The sequence below is a fragment of the Ambystoma mexicanum genome, chromosome 2q (genome assembly GCF_040938575.1).
Source record: "Ambystoma mexicanum isolate Mex_15411 chromosome 2q, UKY_AmexF1_1, whole genome shotgun sequence".
Taxonomy (NCBI): domain Eukaryota; kingdom Metazoa; phylum Chordata; class Amphibia; order Caudata; family Ambystomatidae; genus Ambystoma; species Ambystoma mexicanum.
Genome location: NC_090924.1, coordinates 110,038,074 through 110,060,082, shown reverse-complemented (window position 1 = coordinate 110,060,082; position 22,009 = coordinate 110,038,074). Strand labels below are relative to the sequence as shown.

Here is a 22,009-nt window from a genome sequence, read left to right as displayed (position 1 = left end):
CTTAAGGGCCCATTCCACCAGGGGCATGGCAACCTCTACAGCCCTGAAAAGCGGTGTTCCAATTAAAAACATTTATGAAGCGGCAACATGGTCTTCCATTCACAGATTCACTAAGAATTATTGCCTAGAATCTTCCCTGGGTCAGGATGGTACTTTTTGCAAGGCAGACCTTCACTCTGTCCATGAAAATAAATGAATTCTAATTCTACTCCCGCCTCCAAACCAAATACTGCTGTGGGAGTCTGTCAAACATGAGGAATACGTGGGAGGACACAATCAATTAGAAGAAGTTACTTACCCCTGGTAACGTCCTTTTGACTGGATGTTCCTCATCGCCCTCCCATCCCACCCCTCAGTAGAATTTTCTGTGCTATTACAGCTTCCGTTCCATCAAGGCTGAGTACGGTCACTCCTGTGTTTGTGGTCATCTCTGCTGTGAAAGGGGTTAAAACAGAACTGAGGCCAACGGGCGCTGCGCGTGCTCTATATGTCTTCAATGACATTGTCCTCGACGGAGGCCTTCGAGGGACATCGAATCGACGCACAGCACCCTCTGCCGAATTTCTTTTCCGAAACAGCTGAAGCTGGACAACACGTGTCACAGATGAGGAATACGTGGAAGGAACATCCAGTCGAAAGAACCCTACCAGGGGTAAGTAACTTGTTCATCTTTCTCGGGTGGGAGTAGAGCAAGGAAGTGCAGAAACTGGAACGGCTCAGAGTAATCGGCCAAGTAGAAGCATGCAATGGGTGTCACCCATTGTTGTTGTAAGGAAGGCTTTGGGGGCGGGGGGTTAGACTATATGTCGACCTAAGGGGAATAAATCGGAAATTAATAATGGACAAGCTTCCCAGGGCGAACATTGGAGAAATGATTAGCTTAGTTGGAGTTGCCAAAGTGTTTAGCACCTTAGACCTTGCCTCGGCCTACCATCAGGTAACTTTACAGCCAAACTCTAGGGACTATATCACATTTATTATGCCGGATGGGACATACAGGTTTCGTAGGATGCCTTTTGGGCTGGCAGCAGCGTTTTTTCAGAGTTATGCTTGCTTTAGTCAAAGGAATGAAGGGTGTTTTCTGCTTCCAAGATGATATCCTGGTCACTATGGTTGATGAGAAGGATTGTGACCAAAAAGTAGGGAGTGTGCTCAAAATCATCAGGGAAGCGGGATTGACCTGGAAGAAGGAAAAATGTAGGATTAGGGTAGGGGAGATTGCTTACTTGGGACACAAATTGAGTGCACGAGAGGTAGAGCCCAAAGGTGAACTGGTCATGGCTATTGCGAACTTGGAGAGGCCAAATAACGCGTTTGTCTTGGAAACAAGGCAACGCAGCGCAGCACAGGTTTGAATCCCGACTCCGTGCTTAGAATTCACTCGCTGGTATTAATCGCATTATAAATGAACACTGGGTCATTGTAATTTGCCTACAAGAAACGTGACTTGGCGATGTTCCTACAAGAGAAGGCTTTGAAATCCACTTGAATCCGGCAGTGAAGTATCCCCAAGGTCGTCCCTACTCAGGTCTCCTATTAATGATAAAAATCAATATTTGGTGGAAAACATTGGAAACTTTTAATCCTAATCCCTTTATTCAGGGAATTGTCATGCAATCATCACACACCAAAATAGAAGAGCATCAGCATCTGCTGATCATTAATGGATACTGGAATCCTCATAAAATCAGTAAAGTGTCCTTTTTAAAGGCTACCACTCATCTTATAGATAATGCTATAATATCCTACAGAAATCTGTCTATAATTGTTGTGGTGACTTCAATTGCACCTGGTTTGGGTTTGATGTTGATCAACAGATAAATGTACCTTTCAAAGAAAATTAGATCTCTAGTCATAGTCGGGCTTGGATGACGGCTCTAAAAAAAACGGAAATGCTAAAGGGGATGATCCACTGGTCTCAACTTGGCACTGTGCGGACTCACACAGCATTTTGGACTACTTCTGGTATCACAAAACATGGTGGAAAAGATAATCCAGTTGAATGTCGAAAAAATGATCAACAGCGATCGCGACCTTTTGCGACTCTCATGTATGATGGAGTGGGTAAACTCGGATGGGCAATACGAAATACTGATTGCAGTAAATGCAGGGGGAAATCGTCTGCGAATTAATGGGCCCCAACTTCAAATATTGAGTGAGCAGCTACTTAAACTTCATGAAGACCAACAAGTTAATTATGCCCCGCTGGTCAGCCAACTCAAGACCTCAATGGTCGCGGCTCGGTCAATGGGCATGTCGCACAAGCATGTGTCATGCACAATTATTCTTGAACAAAAGAAAACCATGCGGTCCGATATAAGACGGCTGATAAAGAATTTTAGTCTTCTCAAAAAGCCAGACGAGTTAAGAAAGGAAATCAAACAAAGGCGACAGACGTACCGAAATTGGTTAAAATCCCATAAAATGATCATTCAACAAACTAGCGCAGAAGAAATGATGAAAATTTTGGTGACCAAAAATGTGAGACAAATATGGGCCATCCTAAATACGGGAAATTCTCGATGCCCTGCTATCATTTCAAATGAAATAAATAGTGCAACATGGGAGGATCACTTCTCTGAAGTTTATCAGAAACCACAAGATGAACCGTATATATTTACAAGGTCCGCCGAAGTCAACTGGGAAGTGAATAGTTCTGCTACTGACATAGAGAAAATGATCAAGAACCTAAAGAACTCCCATGCCGTCGGTCCAGACATGATTACCAATGTGATGTTGAAAAAACACTCCCAACAATAGGCAGCATTGATGGAAGCCCTGTTCAAGACGATATCCATTACTAAGCAAATTCCAGACTCGTGGCTGGAGGCAATAGTCGTCCCAATATTTAAGAAGGGCAATCGGCCTGTTCCCACCAACTACCGCCCGATTGCCCTACTTGATACAATCGGAAACATTTTAGGCTCGTGTCTCCAACACAAATTTGGCTGAATGGGCATCTAAGGCAAAGATTATGGATATTTCGGCAAACTGGCTTCACCCCAGGAGTAGGTGTTGAAGTAAACCTGCTCATCCTAAATATCTTGAAGTTGGAAACTCTAAAGGAGAAGAAAAAACTGTTTCTAGCTGTTAGGCAGAAACCTGTGCAGTTCCCTCTGGGACCACTGCAAAAGTTTTAAGACTACAGGTGTTTGGCAGTAAACCCACTTGGTAGCAGTCTGTACCACACAGATTCACTTGGTAGCTGTGGCTGAGCAGTCAGACTTCCCTCAAGAAGAGTTAGGCAGTATACAGAGTATTCACAATAGGTCAAAAGAACATAGTAGAACAAGTAAACACTGACCAGAGCTTGGTATAAAAGAGATATAATTATTTAAAACCACATCTAGAAAAACACACAGGTACTAATAGTAAGCAATTCAAAAACACGGTCACTAAAAGATATACACTCCCTTAGAAGAATATTAGACAAGTCTTAAGTAAAGCCCCACTTATTTTCAGACAGCGGTGAGCGCTTAACTTAGATGGCACTCTAATAATTTGTTTAAAAAGGGAGAGAAAAGCAGAGTATAATATGAAACAGATCCCAACACTTTCATAAGAACAAAACAAGAGAGGGAGGCAAGTAAAACCGTGAAGTTAGAGTTCAGTAGGCCGGATCCACTTTAAGAGGATCAGAACGAAATGTGTCCAAGGTCACACGGTTGAAGTGCACAAGAGTCTTGCAAAGGTTCAAAAAGAGTTGGACCAAAAGAAAGGGACCAGTTAGAGGGTCAAGGCTGCCAGCCCAGTCCAGAAGGTTAAGGGGTTATTATTACCTTGTAGCAATCTTTAGAAAGGGCGGCCTGGCGGACACGGTACCTTAAAGTCGTGAGAATACTCCAGCGGGGGCAGTTGTTCCTGGCAGCGGATGCAAGTCGTCGGTGCTTCGTCCAGGGGAAGAGAGGATCTCCTCGGGGAGGAAGACAGGTGTCCGTTGCACTGCCAGGGAAGAAACCAGCCGCAGAGTTCTCAGGTAAAAGGAGCGGTCCTTTTATTCGAGGTCCAGTGGTAAGTGGCTATCTGGTTGCCGGGGTGCTTGGCACGGGCAATTCGACCACAAGACGGTTTGGGGTGCAAAGAGAAGAAGGTAAACTGGTTGTGCCCACCAGTCAGGGGAAGAAGCCTCTCCAGCCCGGAGATCTTCTCTGTCGTCGGGAAGTGGTGAGTCGGTTCCGCAGGGCTCCACCGGTGGTGTCGTCGTGGTAGGTCGTCTCAGCTTCTCCCTCGTGGGATTCTCAGGTCCTGTGGCGACTTCTGAAGTTCCAGTCCCCAAAGCCCTGCTTTTATGCAGCACACCCCCATTCACTCAGCCTAGCTGTCAATCAAATATGCTAAGTGGTGAGCTGGCCGGCTCACCACTTGGGCCAATCACACAAGAGTGCAACTTGAGTTACCAAGGTAACTCGGTCCAGGGTGCCTAAACACCCTCCCACACCCCCTGTGGTACCCAGACAGAGTGGCACCACTTTTGGAGGCTTCTGTGGAGAAGCCCGCCAAAAAGTGGAACAAAGGGCTCGACTTGGGTTGGAGTCACAGAAGAGAACACAAACGCCATTTTAGAATCGAGTCCTGGCAAAAATTACCAACCGGCAAATTAATATTAAATAAATAAACCGGCGGTATGTTCGAGGCTATGAGAATTAAATAATTAAAGTTGGTAGCCTCGAACAATGGGAAAATCCCATAGGGATATATTCGCGGTCGAATATAAAAAGTAGTATCCACTGCCACCAGCCAAAACTCGATCAGGGGGGACGGAGACGTGCCCCCTCCACTAACAAACCCTGGGGCAATCGAATTGCCCTGACCACAATATGATGGTTTGTACCGGTTTCTGTTAATAATTTGGAACTAGTAAAGCCAATGGTGACTTTACATGCCCTGGGAGACAGTAGTCAGTCCCAGGGTATGGAGTCTATGGTGGGGTGTCACTATGACACCCCTGTGTCACTGCACGGAGGGTGCTCTGTAACACACATAGTAAAAACACATGAGACCCTATGGAGTAAAGGACCCCATAGCCCATAAAACACATTAACAGTCAAAGGAACACCATAAATCATGTCCAGGAGTGGGAGAAAAAGAGTCTCACTCTTGGCAGGAGAAAAAAAAACAAACTCCAGAAATCCAGCAAAGCTGCTGGGGGACTCACTAGGTTAGGAAATTCAGCCTAAACAGAGAATTCTCCCTAACACTAGCCTTTATTGATATGCGTCAAGCCTTCTATAAAATTAATCGCGGCTTGCTTTGGAAGAAACTGCAGAACTGGAATTGTCCGCAATCCATATTGGAGCCGATACAAGCACTCCATACCGGTACATCAATTCAGGTTCGGATAAACAATCAAGGCGACCTGTCAAATAAAATTCTTACACACAGGGGCGTGAAACAAGGATGCCCCATGGCAGCGGAGCTATTTAAGCTCTTCATCGCAGATGCACCAGATCATTTGGACCAGGTTCATTGTTTTTCCCCTAAACTCAACAGTACTCAAATAAGGTGTATAACATAAGCGGACGATCTTGTGCTTATTGACCGTACTCCAATTGGGCTACAACGATTGTTGGGAAATCTCAATGAATATTTAAAATCCAATGATTTGGAACTGAACGTTGAAAAAACAAAAATAATGTCTATCGGCTCCTCAAGATCCCGGAAAGACAAAGCCTTCAAATGGAAAATTGATAATGACATCTTGACGGCAGTTAACTCTATTCGTCACCTTGGAGTCATGTTGAATAATTCTTTAAACGAGCATCATTGGAGGCAGGATCTAGTTGCTCGGATGACTCAGTTTAGCATTCAGGGCACCAAGATCAATGGAGACTACGGGAAATTCAGTTTATCACCTGTCATTATTTTCTACTCACAAAAAGTAATCCCAGCAATCACGTTCAGCGCTGAAGCCGGTTGGAATTTGGATCCACAGATATGGCCTAAATTAGAAGCGATATTCTGGCGGCATGTTTTAAGACTACCATGCTATGTATCTATCACTGCGATCCGTTACGAACTATCACTGAACTCTCTATATTCAGTGGTAATTTGGAAATCACTAAGTGCCTGGTGGAAAATGTGTGTATTACCAACAATACCCGCCTACAAAATCTTTGCCTTAAATCCAGATGAATCCAATAATAATCTGCTAGTCGAGTGGAAATCAACCCTTGCTAATCATCTAACAAACGCTGATATAAAATTTGACGACTTAATTAATCTTCCGCAGTTGGCTAAAAAGAAATTCGAAGCTTGGTCTTGGATTTCCAATTCAGAACAACGAGCCAAACTGAAATCAACGTTGAAAGACGACATCTGTTTTCATGGACTGAACAAACCTTGTAGATACTTATTAAAGTGTCCTGCACGTTGCTACCGAGAACAATTTCTGAGGTTCTGACTAAATACCATGCAAACTAAAGAAATGTTGTGGCAACGAAAGAACAAAGACATATCAGACAATATTTGTCAATGCTGTTTGAATGATATAGAATCGTTACATCACTTGGTCATAGTATGCCCAGGGCTGATTATTCAGCGATCATGCCACCTTGGGGCATATGTACCCCAGGACGATGATATGGCAAACTGGTGGGGACGGGTGATTGCAGGGTACGATATAAATCTAACATGTGCTGTAGTAAACTATCTTGACTCATTTTTGACGAAAGGGGTTACAAGTAACTTCTGATAGCAAAGCCAAATCGATTGACACTTGTTCAAGCTCTTGTTTAGTTGTCTTACTAACTCTTTTGTGTGGCCTTGGCTTCACTGTAACCCCTACCTTTTATGGTCATCGTGTATAATGCTGATGTCATGCGATATGCGGTACTCGACTTACTTATTTTGTTTAAAATGTTTAGATGTGAAGCTTCTTTTGTAACAAAAGTTGTGCTTGATCGACTGTTGTGATTGCTTGACTGAAGTTTCAATAATAAAAAATAAATAAATAAAATACAATGTGTCCTTTTTTTATTGTGATATAACCAAATTTAGCTTTCTTATACAAACTTCTTAATAAAATTTGCTCATAATTCATTAAAACAAATTCATACAATTTTTACATGATAAGAAAGAAATAAAAGAGGAAGAAATTGATCTATAACTATCAGAAATAAAATAAACATACAGACACAACTCCTACCCACAACAGCAGTTAATTTACCAGTATTTTTGTGGAATGAAACCTGTGTATTGCAGTACTCTTATTACATTTAGTGTCAATTTAGGCTCGTGGCCAGCAATCATTCTTTCCCAGAAGGCACTTGATGACAACCGGTCAAGTGTCCTAACTGAGTTACCCAGGTATTCGACCCTAATGTCCCAGGTACCTTTGCGGAATATCAATAGATGCTCAAGCGTTTGATTACTTGGGTCCGTGCACTCTGTGCACAGTCTCCTAGTCGCTTCAGTAAGTCCCCATTTGGTCAAAACTGAGCCCGTCTTGATCAAATTCAGTCATACTCTCATGAAGTTCTGCCTTCCTTTTACATCTGGAAACTTTGTTAGATACCTTGGAATAAAATCCTGCTTTTTCCCATACTTAAAGAAGGATGTAGGGATAAAAGATGACCTCACCATATCTGATGTGGTAATCCAATCTCTTATTGTCAGGGCTTTCTTGACCTTCAATGGGTTTGTGATTAATGTGTGTTTATCTTGTTCACAAAAGATCAATATATCTTCTGCCACCTGCTTAAGTTCTCTCAAGGTTAGGGAGGTGTCTAAATTCAAATTGTCCAGAAGATCTTCGTACAATGTATTTGTCATTGGCACCAAAATTGACCTATGTAAGGAAAGCAATTTCCACTCTGCTTCGATCTTAAGAGATTTTAAACCTAATTCATATCCGAGTGTAGCCGTCTGGAGGCTTCTGGGCAAACCCAGTACCTGCTTCCAAATATAGCTCTCCACTTTTTGCCAATCTATTGACCATAAGAGAGGTTTGGCCTTGATTCCATATAATAGCACAGGAATAGTTTTTGCCACATAAAACTTTATTATTGGCATGATGGAAAATTTACAGTACAAACTCGAGATCTTCTTCATTTGTGCTGTCAATTGTGTACATTTGACCAGTAATTCTCTGTACTGTGTCCCAACTGTAGGGACCGCTTGCAGAGTGAATCCAAGGTATATCACTTCTTTTACCAAAGGGATTAAACAACCACCTATCGACCAAGGATATCTGGCTCCTTTAATGCACTTACTTCCAAAGGCTACAACCCTTGATTTCTCTGGTTTATTATACCATTCAAGGATGTTGAGTGACCTCTTCTAAACCCTGTTTGTTGTTTGGGAATTATGTTATTTTCTTTTGCCCAGGCTTCCAGTTCTCTTAATACTAGACTGGTGAACAAGTTGCTCTCCACATCCAGCAACGTAATTGGCCTGTAGCTTGTTGGAATTCTACGATCCCCCTTCTTGACGATAGGGACTATAATCGCCGACCCCCAAGAAGGGGGAATCGATCTATTGTCTATCAGTCCCCTGAATAATGTATACAGGATTTCCGTCCACAGGGCCCTATTTCCTTTGAGGATTTGATAGGTGAGGCCATTAGGGCCCGCAGATCTGGATGAAGAGAATTTATTGATCAGATTTGATATGTCCTCCCTATCAAAACTCAACCCCCAATTTCCTCCACCAATTTCCTCCACCCCCTTTGAATGTTGGCGCTCTCTGTGGTTTGTGATATTTGTCACCAAAATGGGTCAACCAGCTCACTTCTGGCACATTGTTCATTTGGACAGTATCTTGGTCAGTTTTAAGTGAGTTAATAAGTGACCAGAAATTACGCGATTCATTATTTTTCAAAGCGCGCAACATTTCTTCTCCATCATTTTGCCACAGCTCTTCTCTATGATGTCTGGACCAACTCCTTAAATTGTTTTGAATTTTTTTCTCTATTGCAAGATCTGATTTACTTCTTGCCGTCTTTCTTGAAATTCTTAATTGTCTCAGTGTCTCATATTTTTTTGCCCATATTGCTTCATCAAAATGATGTTTGTGGGCATGCTGATGACCCTTCTGGATATTCTTTGGGCAGTCAATTGACCATATGAATTCATGGAAAGTAAGTGGCTTACAATTTTTATGTAAGACTTCAGGACATTCCCAATTATAGAGTCTGTCCAGACCATCATTTAGAGGAGCGCCTTCTCTCTGATATTTAACCAGGCGCTTTTTCTGGGCATTTACAACTACTCGATTGTCCCATACCTCTATTATATCTCTAAAGTACCAACCTATTTGTGTTACCAGTCGCTTATGGTCACTTGTACCTCCATCTTTTACTGAAAAATGTGTACATTTCCCAAACCAGTTTGTCGATAAGAAGACATAGTCCAGTGTTGACTCTGTGTTCCCCCTCCCCCATGTGGTGGCAGGCAGAACGTCCCCTTCTACACATCCATTTAGAAGTTTCAAATCCCATTCATCAAAGAAGTCAAACCACTTTCTGCCATTAGTTGTTATTTCTTTCATTCCTCCCTCGCCACGTCTATGTTTAGTTTTAATACATTGCGAGTTTAGATCCCCTGCAACTACTATAAAGGCCCCGGGGTAAGTAATCCTAATATCACTGAGGACTACCGAAATCGAATCAAGGAATTCCAACAATTTTTCCCTGGCCGGGTTCCAATATAAGTTGATAATTATTATCTCCTTAGATAATGTGCCACTGGGGAGAGTGACTGCTTTCACCACAAGAATTCATTCTTGTTTACAGGGTATAACTGTTATTTAATTAAATAAGACCCTTCTGCAAGTGATCAATAGACCCCCCCCCCATCGGTCTACCCTTGGCTTTGCTGTATGCTGATTGAATTGCCAAGTTAAAACCCTCCATTTCTGGTGTGTTGACTGGCCAGGTTTCCTGTAGTAGAATCAAGTCACTCTCCCCAAATAGCAAAGCTCTCATTTTGTTGTTTCTAAATGAGCTGGAACCTCGTGTGTTCCAACTAGTGATTCCTTTTTATTTTTTTAACTTTGTTTATTTTAAATCAGGGCAGGATGGTAAATACACATATTACAACATATTACAAGCAAAGCTTTTTCAGGCTTGTTGATCCCCAATCCTCATTCCCCCCACCAGGCTTCCTCCCTCTGGCCTCTCCACCCCTCAGGTTTGGAGGCGGAATATTTCCTCCTGGGTTACCCAGTTCGCGCCTTAGCGTCTGTGTCTTCCTCAGGGTTCTCTTGGTGTTTCAGGATCCATCGGGCCCTGATCGGTTTATAGGTCTGGGCGGGGAAGCGCTGGTCGTATTCAAGCACTGGGCCCCAAATATTCTGGAAGCGATGGAGCGTTCCCGCCTGTGCTGCCGTCACCTTCTCTGCTATCAGGATGCCCCAGAGTTTAGACCACCATTGGGCTATGTGAGGGCCTTCTTGCGATTTCCAGGCCCTGGCCAACACCGTTTTCCCCGCCAGTAGGCAGTGTGTCAATAGTTTTGATCTGGTCCCGGAGCGCTGGTAGATCGCGGGGATCGGGGCCCCCAGCAAAACAGGTTCAGGTTCCAGAGGAATCGCCGTTCCCGTGATTTGCGTGATGGTCTCCAGGCATGTCCTCCAGAGCTGTTGAATCTTCGGGCAAGCCCACCACATATGGAAGAAGGAGCCTGGGTGGCCACATCCTCTCCAGCAGGCATGATCCACTTGTGGGTTAATGTGGTGAAGTCGAAGGGGCGGGTAATACCACCGCAGCAGCACCTTGTGCGCACATTCCCTATTGGTAATGCAGGTGGAAGAGGTGTGTGTTCTGGTCCATATGTCCACCCAGGTTTGGTCCTCCACCGGATGACCTAGGTCGCCTCCCACTGGGCCATACAGCGGATCTTTGTGGACAGGAAGTCCCTTAAGAAGCGCCTATATAGGGTGGATACCCTGCCCCGGGTCGGAAGGTCCCCCAGTGTAAGTTCCAGGGCGGTGGGCGGGCGTGTTGCTCCCTGCAGAGTTTGGGGGTGTGAGCACCAGTGACGTAGCTGGATATAAGTGAATCTGTCCCTTTCCTGTAGTTGGAACTTCTCCTTACATTGGACGAAAGTGAGGGGTGTCCCTCCCATATATAGCTGGTCTATGGTCTCCAGCCCGCCCTTTATCCAGTTCCGAAAATTGCGGGGGTCCGCTCCGGGTGAGAAGGATGGGTTATGGAAGACTGGGGAGCGTAGGCTCAGTCCTCTTGGCACTCCCTTTTGCTTTAATGCCCAGTCCCAGGAGCTAAGGGTGTGTTTAGTTGATAGGAGGTCTCCCCAGTGTGTTCTAAGGGGGGGCGGGATGTGTGGCAGAAATCGCAAGGGTAGGGGCACTTGTGATTGTTCCAGCTCTACCCATCTGGGGCGGTTTGTTATAGTTTGCCATGCCTGAATCTGTGCTAGTTGTGCTGCCACACTATAGGCCCGCAAGTCGGAACCCCCAGACCTCCTAGCTTGGAGCCCCCCAGCATCGTTTTGAGAGGGATTCTCGCTCTCTTACCTTTCCAGATGAATTTCAGCATTTTCCTTTGGATGTCCCTGAGGGTTGGTGTGGGAATCGCTACTGGGAGGGAGGCGCAGGCGTATAGGAACCTCGGAAGTAGGTTCATCTTACATGCTGTGATGCGCCCCAGCAGTGAGATCTCTTGGGTCTCCCATCGTTTCAAGTCGCCTTCCAGTTCTTTCAGTAGCCAGGAGAAGTTGGTTTTGTATGCGTTTCTTGGGTTAGCCGGGATGTGGACTCCTAGGTAGGGGATGGCCTTCTTCACCCATGTCATCGGGCACATCGCAGTCAATGGCTCCCGTTCTGCTGGGGTGAGCCCGATGCCCAAGGCCGAGGATTTGTCGAAGTTTATAGTGAAACCTGAGACCTCACCATAGGTGGTAAGTTCTCGTATCGCCTGTTTCAATGATGAGTGGGCTTCTGAGATCGTGAGTAGGACATTGTCCGCATATAGGGCGATTGTGTTGCGTGGGGCAGTTCTGCAGCCCTTTGATTTGGTCGTTTCCCCTAATCCTTTGGGCCAAAGGCTCCATGATGAGTGCAAAGAGTAAGGGCGACAGCGGGCAGCCCTGCCGGGTTCCGCATGACAGGGGGATCGGAGCTGAGCTGTGTCCGTTAATTCTTAGGCTCGTACTTGTGCTATTATAGTTGGCTAGAACCATCGTCTGAAAAGTTGACCCGAAGCCGAAGGCCTCTAGGGTGAGTTTCATAAAGGACCAATCTACTCGATCAAATGCCTTGGCTGCGTCCAGAGCCACAAAGACCAGTTTTTGGGAGTTCCGGGAGGCAAGGTCCAGGTTCAAGGTTCTCCGTATGTTGTCACCAGCTGACCGGTGAAGGATGAAGCCTGCTTGATCGGGGTGGATGATCTTCGGGAGGACGCGGTTCAGGCGGTTTGCCAGAATCTTTGAGTATATATTTGCATCAATGTTTAAGAGTGCAATCGGTCTGAAGGAGGTTAGGCTCCTTGGGTCCTTTCCTTGTTTGGGCAGGAGGATGGTGGTTGATTCCTGCATCGATGGGGTGACTGATCATGTTTCTCTGAAGGAGTTGAACAGGGTCACCAGATGGGGGGGGGGTCAGTTGTGGCCTGAATAGTTTATAGAACCTGGTTGAAAAGCTGTCTGGACCTGGGGCTCATGTTTTGAGCGACTTAATGGCCTCCTCGACCTCCTCCCCTGTAATGGGCTCCTCCAATTCGTCTCTCGTTGTATTGGCGAGACGGGGTACCGCTGCCCTCTGCAGATATTCCACCTGTTGCGGTAGGTTCCGAGGGGTTGCCTTCATGATTTGGGTCAGGTAGTCTGTCGCGAGCTGTCGTTTTTCGGGCTCCGAGTACCGTGTGACCCCCCTGGAATCACGCAGACCTGCGATCGTGTTGACGCGTCTCCGTTTGGCTAGTTTGGCCACCAGGAACCTGTTCGCCTTGTTGCCCTTCGCGTAATATGATTGTTTGGATTTTGCCATCAGTAGAGCGGTTTGTTCCGCGTAGTGGGCTTCTAGCTTTTTCCTCGCTGTTCGCATAATCCGTTGCGTCTTAGGGGACCTGCCTTTTTCCTTGTGGATTGCCTCAGCCTCTCTTAGCTCGTCCTCTAGAGCTATCCGGGTCTGGCGTCTGTTCCGATGGTAGGCCGCTCCTTGAGCAATTGGGGAGCCCCTGATTACTGCCTTCATGGCATCCCAATTATTCGCTAGTGAAGTGTACGAGGCTGGGTTTTCGTCAAAGAAGTTTCTTATTCCCGTCGCGATCTTGTCTCTCGTAGCCATGTCATTGAGAATCGGATTGTATAGGGACCATTTACGTGGGTTATTGAGGTTGGGGGCCTGAACCCGGAGTTCCAGGATCACTGGAGCGTGGTCGGACATGGCTCTCGAGCCGATGGAGACCTCTTTGACTGAGGGGAAGGTGTGCGGGGAGATCAGGAACAGGTCGATCCTTGAGAAGGTGCGGTGTACGAACGAGTAGAAGGAGTAGTCTCTTTCGTCGGGGTGAAACACCCGCCATGAGTCTATTATCTCCAAAGACCTGAACAGCCGGAGGAGGCTAAGTGCTTGGGCGAAATCGCTTGGAGTCGGGGGGTGTGACGGGTCTTTAGTGGGGTCGGGAACCCCATTGAGGTCCCCCCGACAATTGTTTGGCCCTCCACAAAACTAGCGAGAGTCGTGCCCAAGAAGTCATAGAAGTGTGATTGTCCAGTGTCAGGGGCATACACCGATATGAGGGTGTATAGGTATCCCAACAGGAGGCATTTGACTGCTGTGTATCGGCCTTCCGGGCATATTTTTGTTCACAGGATTTGCGGGTTCAAGTCTTTCCTAAAGAGGATCGCTGTGCCTCCCTTTTTGCTTGTGCCGGAGGCAAAAAATTGAAGCGGGAATAGTCGAGAGCGAAGCCGGATCATGTCCGCCGGCAGCAAGTGGGTCTCTTGGAGCATAGCTATATCTGCGTCTTCGTCCTGGAACTTTAATGGAATTGCCTTTCGTTTGTTAGGGGAGTTCAGTCCATTAACATTTAGGGAGAGGATTTGCAGAACCTGGTGGTCCAGTGGTGTCCCATTCTCTGTCTCTTGGATTGGGGGGTGGGGGTTTGAGTCGGTGGTTCAGCTGCCATGTTTGTCGGGAGATCTCGTGATACCATCCTGCACTTAAGGTTTTAACGCGGAGCCCCAACGGGGGGCCGCAACTTTAACTGGTGGGTAGACCGACATTGTAAGTACGGGCGTACCCTTGGCCAACGGGGCCGATTGTCCCATCGCGTATCGAGTACTGTGGGTTTCCAAGGAACGAAAGTTGGATACTATCCTTGGAGTGTGTATGAACCGTGGGTATGGTCCGCCGTCTCTGCCTTCAAGGCACATCAGTCTAAGCGTTATGTGGCGGATCCGAGTTTAGATCAGGTCAGAAGAGTCCAGGGAAAGACGCTGTTGGAACCTGGGGGCGCGGGAGCGCCATTGTTCATCTCTTTCTGTTGCTCCGCTGGGTTGATGACCATGGCGAACGTTTAGGTTTTGGGGAGGGAAGTGGCCCAGAGTCCTCAGATCCTTCCGGGTTTGGTGTAGAGAGTTCCTCGGGCGAGATTGGATGCATGATCCTCTCTGCATCCTCCAAGTGACTGATCCGGCGTAGGGTGCCTTTATATGTGAATTGTAGTGCCATTGGGAACAGCCATCTATAGCGGACTTGCTGCTCCTGGAGGAACAATGCCAGGGGTCGCAGCGCTCTTCTTTTCTGAAGGGTGAGTGGTGAGAGGTCCTGGTAAATTTGAAGTGGCGTGCTCTGAAAAGTAATTTTCTCCCCTTGGCGGCTAATCGCCGAAATCGCTTCCTTGGTTGTAAAAAAGTGGACCCTAGTAATGACATCTGGGGGGGGTCCGAGTCTGCCCCTCGGTGCGGGCGGAGTCTGTGGGTCCGGTCTAGCAAAAGCTGAGATTTATCCAGGTCCGGGAGGAGGGCCTCGAAGAAGCGTCCCATGTAGTCCGCTAGCTTGTTGTCGGGGACGGAGGTTGGGACCCCCCGAATGCGAAGATTGTTGCGGCACGCCCTATTTTCAAGGTCCTCATGTTTAAACTCCAGGATCTCGCATTTGTGATGCAGGGTGTCAATGGCTCTTTGCATTTCCCCTAGAGTGGTAGTGTGATCCCGAGAGTGGTCTTCGATTTCTCCGAGCCTCTGTTCGACCTCCGTAACCCTTTGCTCTGTCTGTTCGATTTTGGTGGTGAGTTCTGAGAGGCATGAGGAGCGAAACTCCGACCTGATGTCCGCCATGAAGGCTATCAGGTCCCCTTTGGTAGCGAGGGTTCCCCCGTCCTCCTGCTGTTTCTGTGGGGTAAGTTTGGGGGGCTCTTGCTTCTTGCTTTTATCTAATGCAGTAAGCATGGTGGAGATATCTGCGCCCTTGCTAACCTTCGTTTGCCTGGACATGATGATCGTGTTTGGCGGACTTGGCTGGAAGTGTTGCGGCGGGACCAAAGCTGTGGGAGACGGCACTCAGCCCCCTCTAGGTCTGCAGAGTTTAATGCGTTTATAAATGTTAAATTAAAAATTAAATTAAAAATTAAATTAATGCGTTGTAGGGGTGGGAGGTCGAGTGTTTTCGGCGCCAGCCGCCCAGGAGAGATCAAGCTTAGGAGTGCAAGTGAGAAGCCGGTGGAGTAGCCGTGATCCCGCAGTAGTCTAGGTCGCTAGCTGGATGAGTGGGCCGGGGCGCCCCAGGAAGTACTAGTGCATTGAGGATCTCAGAGGGACCGGGCGGGTCATCGCTGCTTGGAGGGAGGGGGGTGTGGGTAGCTCTCAGGGATTATCTCGTGGCCTCTGTATTTTCCCCCCCGACCTCACCGTATGTCGATCGTTGGGGGGGGGGGGGTCCATAATCCCTCTGTGGCCGGAATCGAGCTTCAGAGCGGGGGAGGCCTAGGCCCCGGGCCCCGTCAGGCAGCGAGGAAGGAGAAGGCTCCACGCAGCAGCCCCCGAGGAAGCTCTCACGTGTCCTCCGGCCAACCCTGATATGATTTTTTTACTTTTTACTAGTTCCTTGTTCCCCAGTGGTAGCTACTGGTCACTTGTTAATTCTGAATACCCGAGAGCTGTTTTTAGCTCCTGCTTATCAAAACGTAATTTCGCTACCCTGGAGTTATGCCCGCTCTCCTGGCTGTAATCTGTTTTATAACTCATTTGTCTGGCTGTCTCAGTGCTTCTCGCCCACTATGCTCTTATTGTCATCTCTCTTAGCATTTCTCCTGTTACTTAGCACACCTTTTGCTCCTCTCCCTGTTGCACTTACACTGATCTTCTTGTACAAAGACCTGTGAATCATCCGCCTGATGTGGAGGCAGAACAGGGGGCAGAATAGGGTGTTCTCCTGCTACTCCAAGTCAGCTACTTTCACTGCAAGATGTTTAGCAGAACAGTTCTTCTTTTCATCCTGGCCCTATCCTTCTGCCCCGCCCTCCTTTTCCTCCTGGTCTCCCATTCTGCTGTGTAGTTTGGTATGACTTCCGGAATGTCTCACTTGTGTATTATTCTGTGGCCATTTCCTGGTTGCTCAGGCGTGTGAGGGAAAATGGGCAACAAGCAAGTAGGGTCAGGTGTGGTTGGGTAGGGACAGGTCGCTATGTGGACCAAAAATGAGTTCAGTGTGGTGCTTAAAGAATAATTTAATGTATATACAGAATGTATGTTTTGGTTAAAGTTGGTATTGGGAAGTGAATCTGCTGGGCTTTGTCATCCCTTGACATGGATTAATAGGTGGGGTTGCATTTCTGTTTAGAAGCCTGTGGAAATGGTGGGCTCAGTACCTAGAAAGCCAAGCAGACATGGATGCAGCATTGAAGTATTATGAACTGGCACAGGATTACCTCTCACTTGTCCGAGTTCACTGCTATCTGGGAAACGTCCAGCGGGTAAGATCTCTTCCAATAAAACTGGGTTTTTAATTAAAATCTCTTTTCATCCGAGACAGGTGATGATTTTGTTAATCTGTTTAACAGGCAGCTGAAATAGCTAATGAAACAGGAAACTGGGCAGCATCCTACCACCTGGCACGGCAGTATGAGAGTCAGGATGAGCTGAAGCAAGCCGTGCACTTCTACACCAGGGCCCAGGCTTATAATAATGCCATCCGCTTGTGTAAGGTACGTGAAGCTCTATAGCATGCACTAGATGTTTGGCAATCTCTCTTTTTAAGACAGGTGATATTATTAAATAAGATAAAGGGAGACAATGTTAATTACATTTGAAATGGGCACTCTTTCTCTCCATAGACTACTATACATGTTTAAAGAGAAAAGGCAGGCCCTAGTTGCGACCACTCCTGCGCTAAGCTCTAACTTGTCTTTTTAGTCTTCCAATTTAAGTATGCAAGGTCACAGTTTGGTGGAGGTGAAGCCCACACCTCCTGGTAGAATTGGAGGGGAAAACCTGGCTACCTGGCATTGGTTTTATTTGAGAAATAAAAAATATTGATTTCCACGCTGTATGCGATTGGTCCAAGGTGATTTTATTACAGTGTAGACACATAGGCCCTCATTACGACCCAGGCGGTAAGTTACCGCCTGGGTCGTACCCTTACCACCATGGTGTAAACTATGTTTACACCATGGTGGATGGCGGATTTACCGCCCCATTCCAAGGTGAGTGGGGCGGTAAATCCCCATTTCCCATTTTACCCTTCCCCATTCCCATTTTTGCCCCATAGGGCATAATGGGAATGGGGAAAGGCGCTAATTACGCCACCGTAAATTACGGTGGCGTAATTAGCACCAAGGTCCCTTTGCGGCATGGGTTTTAACACCTGCAAAAAGCAGCCGTTAAAATCACCATCCCGCAAAGGGACCTTGGAATCAGGCGTTAAGGGTCGGCGCCGTTTACGGCGCCATAAACCCCTTAACGCCTGGGTCCTAATGAGGGCCATAGCCTTTGTGGTGGTCAGCTGACACGTGTTTCGACCCCGAGGGGTCTTTATCAAGGATGATATTAAAAGTACACATATCCAACAGGTTATCGATAGGCGTGACATTTGTGTGATAAGTGACATGTGTGTGTTACATTGAGTCAGTGAGTTAGAGTTGTACATATATAGTTAGCATTGCAGAATAGTTCACATGTTGTGGCAGTTCATGATATTTACATTGGATAATGTAACATTAGTTATATGCAGTGCCATGAGGGCATGAGAGAGGGAAGAAAAAGAGGGTGAAGAAGAGAACAGGAATGGGTTAGATAGTTCATCTCTTGTGTCTGTTGGAGATTAGCTATAGTGAAAGAAGGGGGGGGGGTCTTACCAGGTCTGAGTTTGTGGTGTGGGGGTGTTGCCCCAAGTATGGTCCCATGGACGTAGATAAGTTCTGTATGGTTAGAACAGTGGGTCCTAATTGAGCCTGGGCTGGAAATTAATTGTTGCGTTAGATAATGGCCGCTGGGCATGGGGGCTTTGTGAGCCCTTCAGTGGTGTAGTATCTTAGTGCCGTGGTAGTCTGTGTGGTGACCAAGGCAAGTGGTGAATCAGATAGGAGGGCAAGTATCCTAAAGTTTGAGTGGTCTTACAACCCTGTATTTTATATCTAGTCCGGTGATAACAGGCGGTCTAACATTCGCGGTGGGCTCCCGTTGAGTGCTTCCCATGGTTAAACGAAGGAGGTGTCAGCGCTTGTGGTTCCTGTGACACTTATGGTGTGGGTGCTCCCTGGTGAGAGTTAGGTTCTATAACTTCCCATTGGGGGTGCGTCCGATCCGTTTGGGCGTGGTGTGTGCATCCTAAGACCTTGGGATGATTTTGCTAAGGTGCACTGCTGCCGGCCGTGTTGGCAGAGTGAGTTTGACCTCTGTGCTTGCTGTTATTAAGGTTGTCTTGTGTGAGATGTTTGTCCCATTGATAAGATGCACCAGTGTAGCGTAGTTAAAGCTGGTACTGCCTGTGGCTAATGGTTCGCAATATGTTAAGCGAGTAGGGCGTCTGTACCGGCATGTGCGGCCATGGTAATTATTGCGGGAATTCCCTGGTGCCCCAGTGGATGAGGTCGATTTGCGTGGGGGAGCGTTAGAACGGGCTCTAGGCTGCGGGGGAGGATCAGTACATGCATATCCCTCATGATGTTGCAGCGTTTCCGAATATATGTTTGTGAAATCCCCAGGTGATGGATTTGTATACTCATGGAAGCCCTATGCTCCACATGCCCCAGGTGGGCCCCTACAGCAATACCTAAACGTAAGCTTTAGAGGCTATCCATAAACAGTTGAATTAGTTGTTTGGGTGGAAGAAATTGACTTTCCCTTTAAGCAGATTACATAGTTTTAAAACCACCAAACTAATTGGTTTAATAATGGACAATTTGAGGTAGAAAGCCAAGTTCCTCTTTCAATAATCAGGAGATTATTTCCAGAAAAAACAGAGAATTGAAGTTCTTTACCTTTTAACTATAGTTTGCCAGAGTTTGTGTTTTCCAAGATGTTACTTTAAAGTTCCCTGGAGTCAGCGCTGATCTCCAAACTTAGATAGATTGTCAAAGACACAATGAGCACGCTTCAAACCAGCATGATTTTGAGGCTCTGCCCGACAACTGTTTTTCAAATTTCTTTTTTATAACAGTAACATATATACTTTTAGAATAATAATGTATGAGTAAGGTATAGTAGAGCAGACCAATATGGAAATGGCATTGATTAATACAGGAGATGATCGCAGAGAAGATGACAACACTGCAGGACTTTTATTACAGATAACGTTTTATATTTCTCGAATACGACCACCTGTGAATGTTGTGTTAGACAAACTTAATGGCATAAGACACCTTAGGAAGTGGAGCACGGATAGTGAATTTTATCTTAAGAGGTTTTTAGAGCAGCCTTTGATTTCAATCAGTCCATTGGCGGTGTATGTAGAAATTATGGGCACAATTCTTGTGGCAGATGGCTAATTCCACGTTTGTTTCCCAAATGTTCTACTTTAGCAAACTTCTTATACAGTGTTTTTTTTGCGCTACCAGATGGATTGGAATATGTTTTTAGATGGAAACCTAATACATGTCACAAATCATCAAACTTTGATGTGCTTTGATAATACATTGCTTTTTTATTTAGGGACAAAATCAACAATCAATTGTATAATAAGAGAAAAGGCTTATGTCCAATCAATGTGGTATCTGCAAGCCATTTTTGCTTCAAGAGTACAAAGCAAGGATTTGAGATCTTGGAAGTCACTGGTCTCAAAAGCTCAAGAATGCCACTTGTAAGTGTGCTGGAGGCTCTCAAAATCTTAAATAGAGGGGCAAATTGCTTTATAGGAATGGCATGTTTCCTCATCAAATTAATTTTTGCTAAGCACGGAATGAAAGGCCCAACCCCTTCCACAAAAGAGGCCATTAAACATTTGATATTGCACAATTGTCTCTGTATGGGCCACGACTTTCATAAGTACGGGTTCCGAATGATGAGTGACTGCTCCGAGGACAAGTGACTGTTAGGGAGAATTCTCTGTATAGGCTAATTTCCCAAACCTAGTGAGTCCCCCAGCAGCTATGCTGGATTTTTGGGGTTTAATGTTTTCTCCTGCTAAGAGTGAGACTCTTTTTCTCCCACTCTTAGGCATGATTTGAGAATGTCCTTTGACTTTGTAATGTGTTTTATGGGCTATGGGGTCTTTTACTCCATAGGGCTTCATGTGTTTTTGGTAAGTGTGTTACACAGCACCCTCAGTGCAGTAACACAGGGGTGTCATAGTGGCCCCCAAACATAGACTCCATACCCTGGGACTGACTACTGTCTCCCAGGGCATGTAAAGTCACATTGACTTTACTAGTCTTAAATTGTGAACAGAACCAGTACAAACCATCATATTGTGGAAGTACTGGTAGGGGTAATTCGATTGCCCCTGGGTCTGTTTTCCAAGGGGGCACTGGACAGTCGAGTTTCTGGCTGGTGGAAGTGGTTACCACACGAAATATTCCACCGGAATATTTCCTATTGGATTTTCCCATTCATTTTAAACGCACCACTTTTTTGGTGCAATGTTAAAGAAACCGCCGGGTTATTTATCTAATATTTATTCCCCGGTTGGGTCTTTTTGCCAGTACTCAGATTTAAAATGGCGTTTGTGTTCGCCTCTATAACTCCAACCCAAGTCGAGCCCTTTGTTCCACTTTTGGCAGGCTTCTGCACAGAAGCCTCCAAAAGTGGTGCCACTCTGTCTGGGTCTACAGGATGTGTGGGAGGGGGGAATAGCACCCTGGACTGAGTTGCCTCTGCAACTCAAGTCGCACTCTTGTGTGATTGGCCCAGTGTTGAGCTGCCCGGCTCACCACTTAGCATGTTTGAGTGACAGCTAGGACTGATGAATGGGGGTTTTCTGCATAAAAGCAGGGCTTTGGGGACTGGAACTTCAGAAGTCGCCACAGGACCTAAAGAATCCGAAGAGGGAGAAGCTGAGCCAACCTGCAACGACGACAACACCGGTGGAGCCCTGCTGAACCGAACTCACCACTTCACAACGACAGAGAAGATCTTCTTCCAGGAGAGTCTTCTTCCTTGGAGCTGGTGGGGTTAACCAGTTCGCCTTTTTCACCTTCCTGGATCGTCTCGTGGTCGAATCGACTGTGCCAAGCACACCGGCAGCTGGATAGCCACGCTTCACCACTACCACAAATAAAAGGGTAGTACCTTTTAACCGGGGAACTCCGCGGCTAGTTTCTTCCCTGGCAGTGCAACGACCTCCAGCTTTCCTCCACGTCAAGATCTTCTCTTCCCCTGGACGAAGCACCAACTTGCACCCGCTGCCAGGAACAACTGCCCCCGCTGGAGCTTTCTCACCATTTCAGGTACTGTGTCCCGCCTGGTCTCCCTTGCAACAGACTGTCCAAGGTGTCCCGTAAATCCTTGACTCTCTATCCTGGGGTGACCTCGGACGTGTTAACTAATTTTTCTGAACTGATCCGACTCCTTTTTGAACTATCTGCAAAGACTTTTAAAGTGTACTTCAACTGTGTGATCTTGGGCACATTCCGCCTTGCTCTCTCCAAGAGTGGCCCTGGCCTAGGAACGTTTTG

General features: G+C 46.4%; 1 protein-coding gene across 2 annotated transcripts in view; it reads left to right on the top strand.

Moving 5' to 3' along the window:
• Positions 1-22,009, top strand: part of IFT140 (intraflagellar transport 140) — a 2,226,364-nt gene that overhangs the window by 1,946,576 nt on the left and 257,779 nt on the right. For both annotated transcript variants that reach the window (XM_069646971.1, XM_069646972.1), the window contains 2 exons: positions 16,741-16,873; positions 16,961-17,104. In XM_069646971.1, the coding sequence (XP_069503072.1) occupies positions 16,741-16,873; positions 16,961-17,104 (277 nt within the window). The remainder of the gene's footprint in view (positions 1-16,740; positions 16,874-16,960; positions 17,105-22,009) is intronic.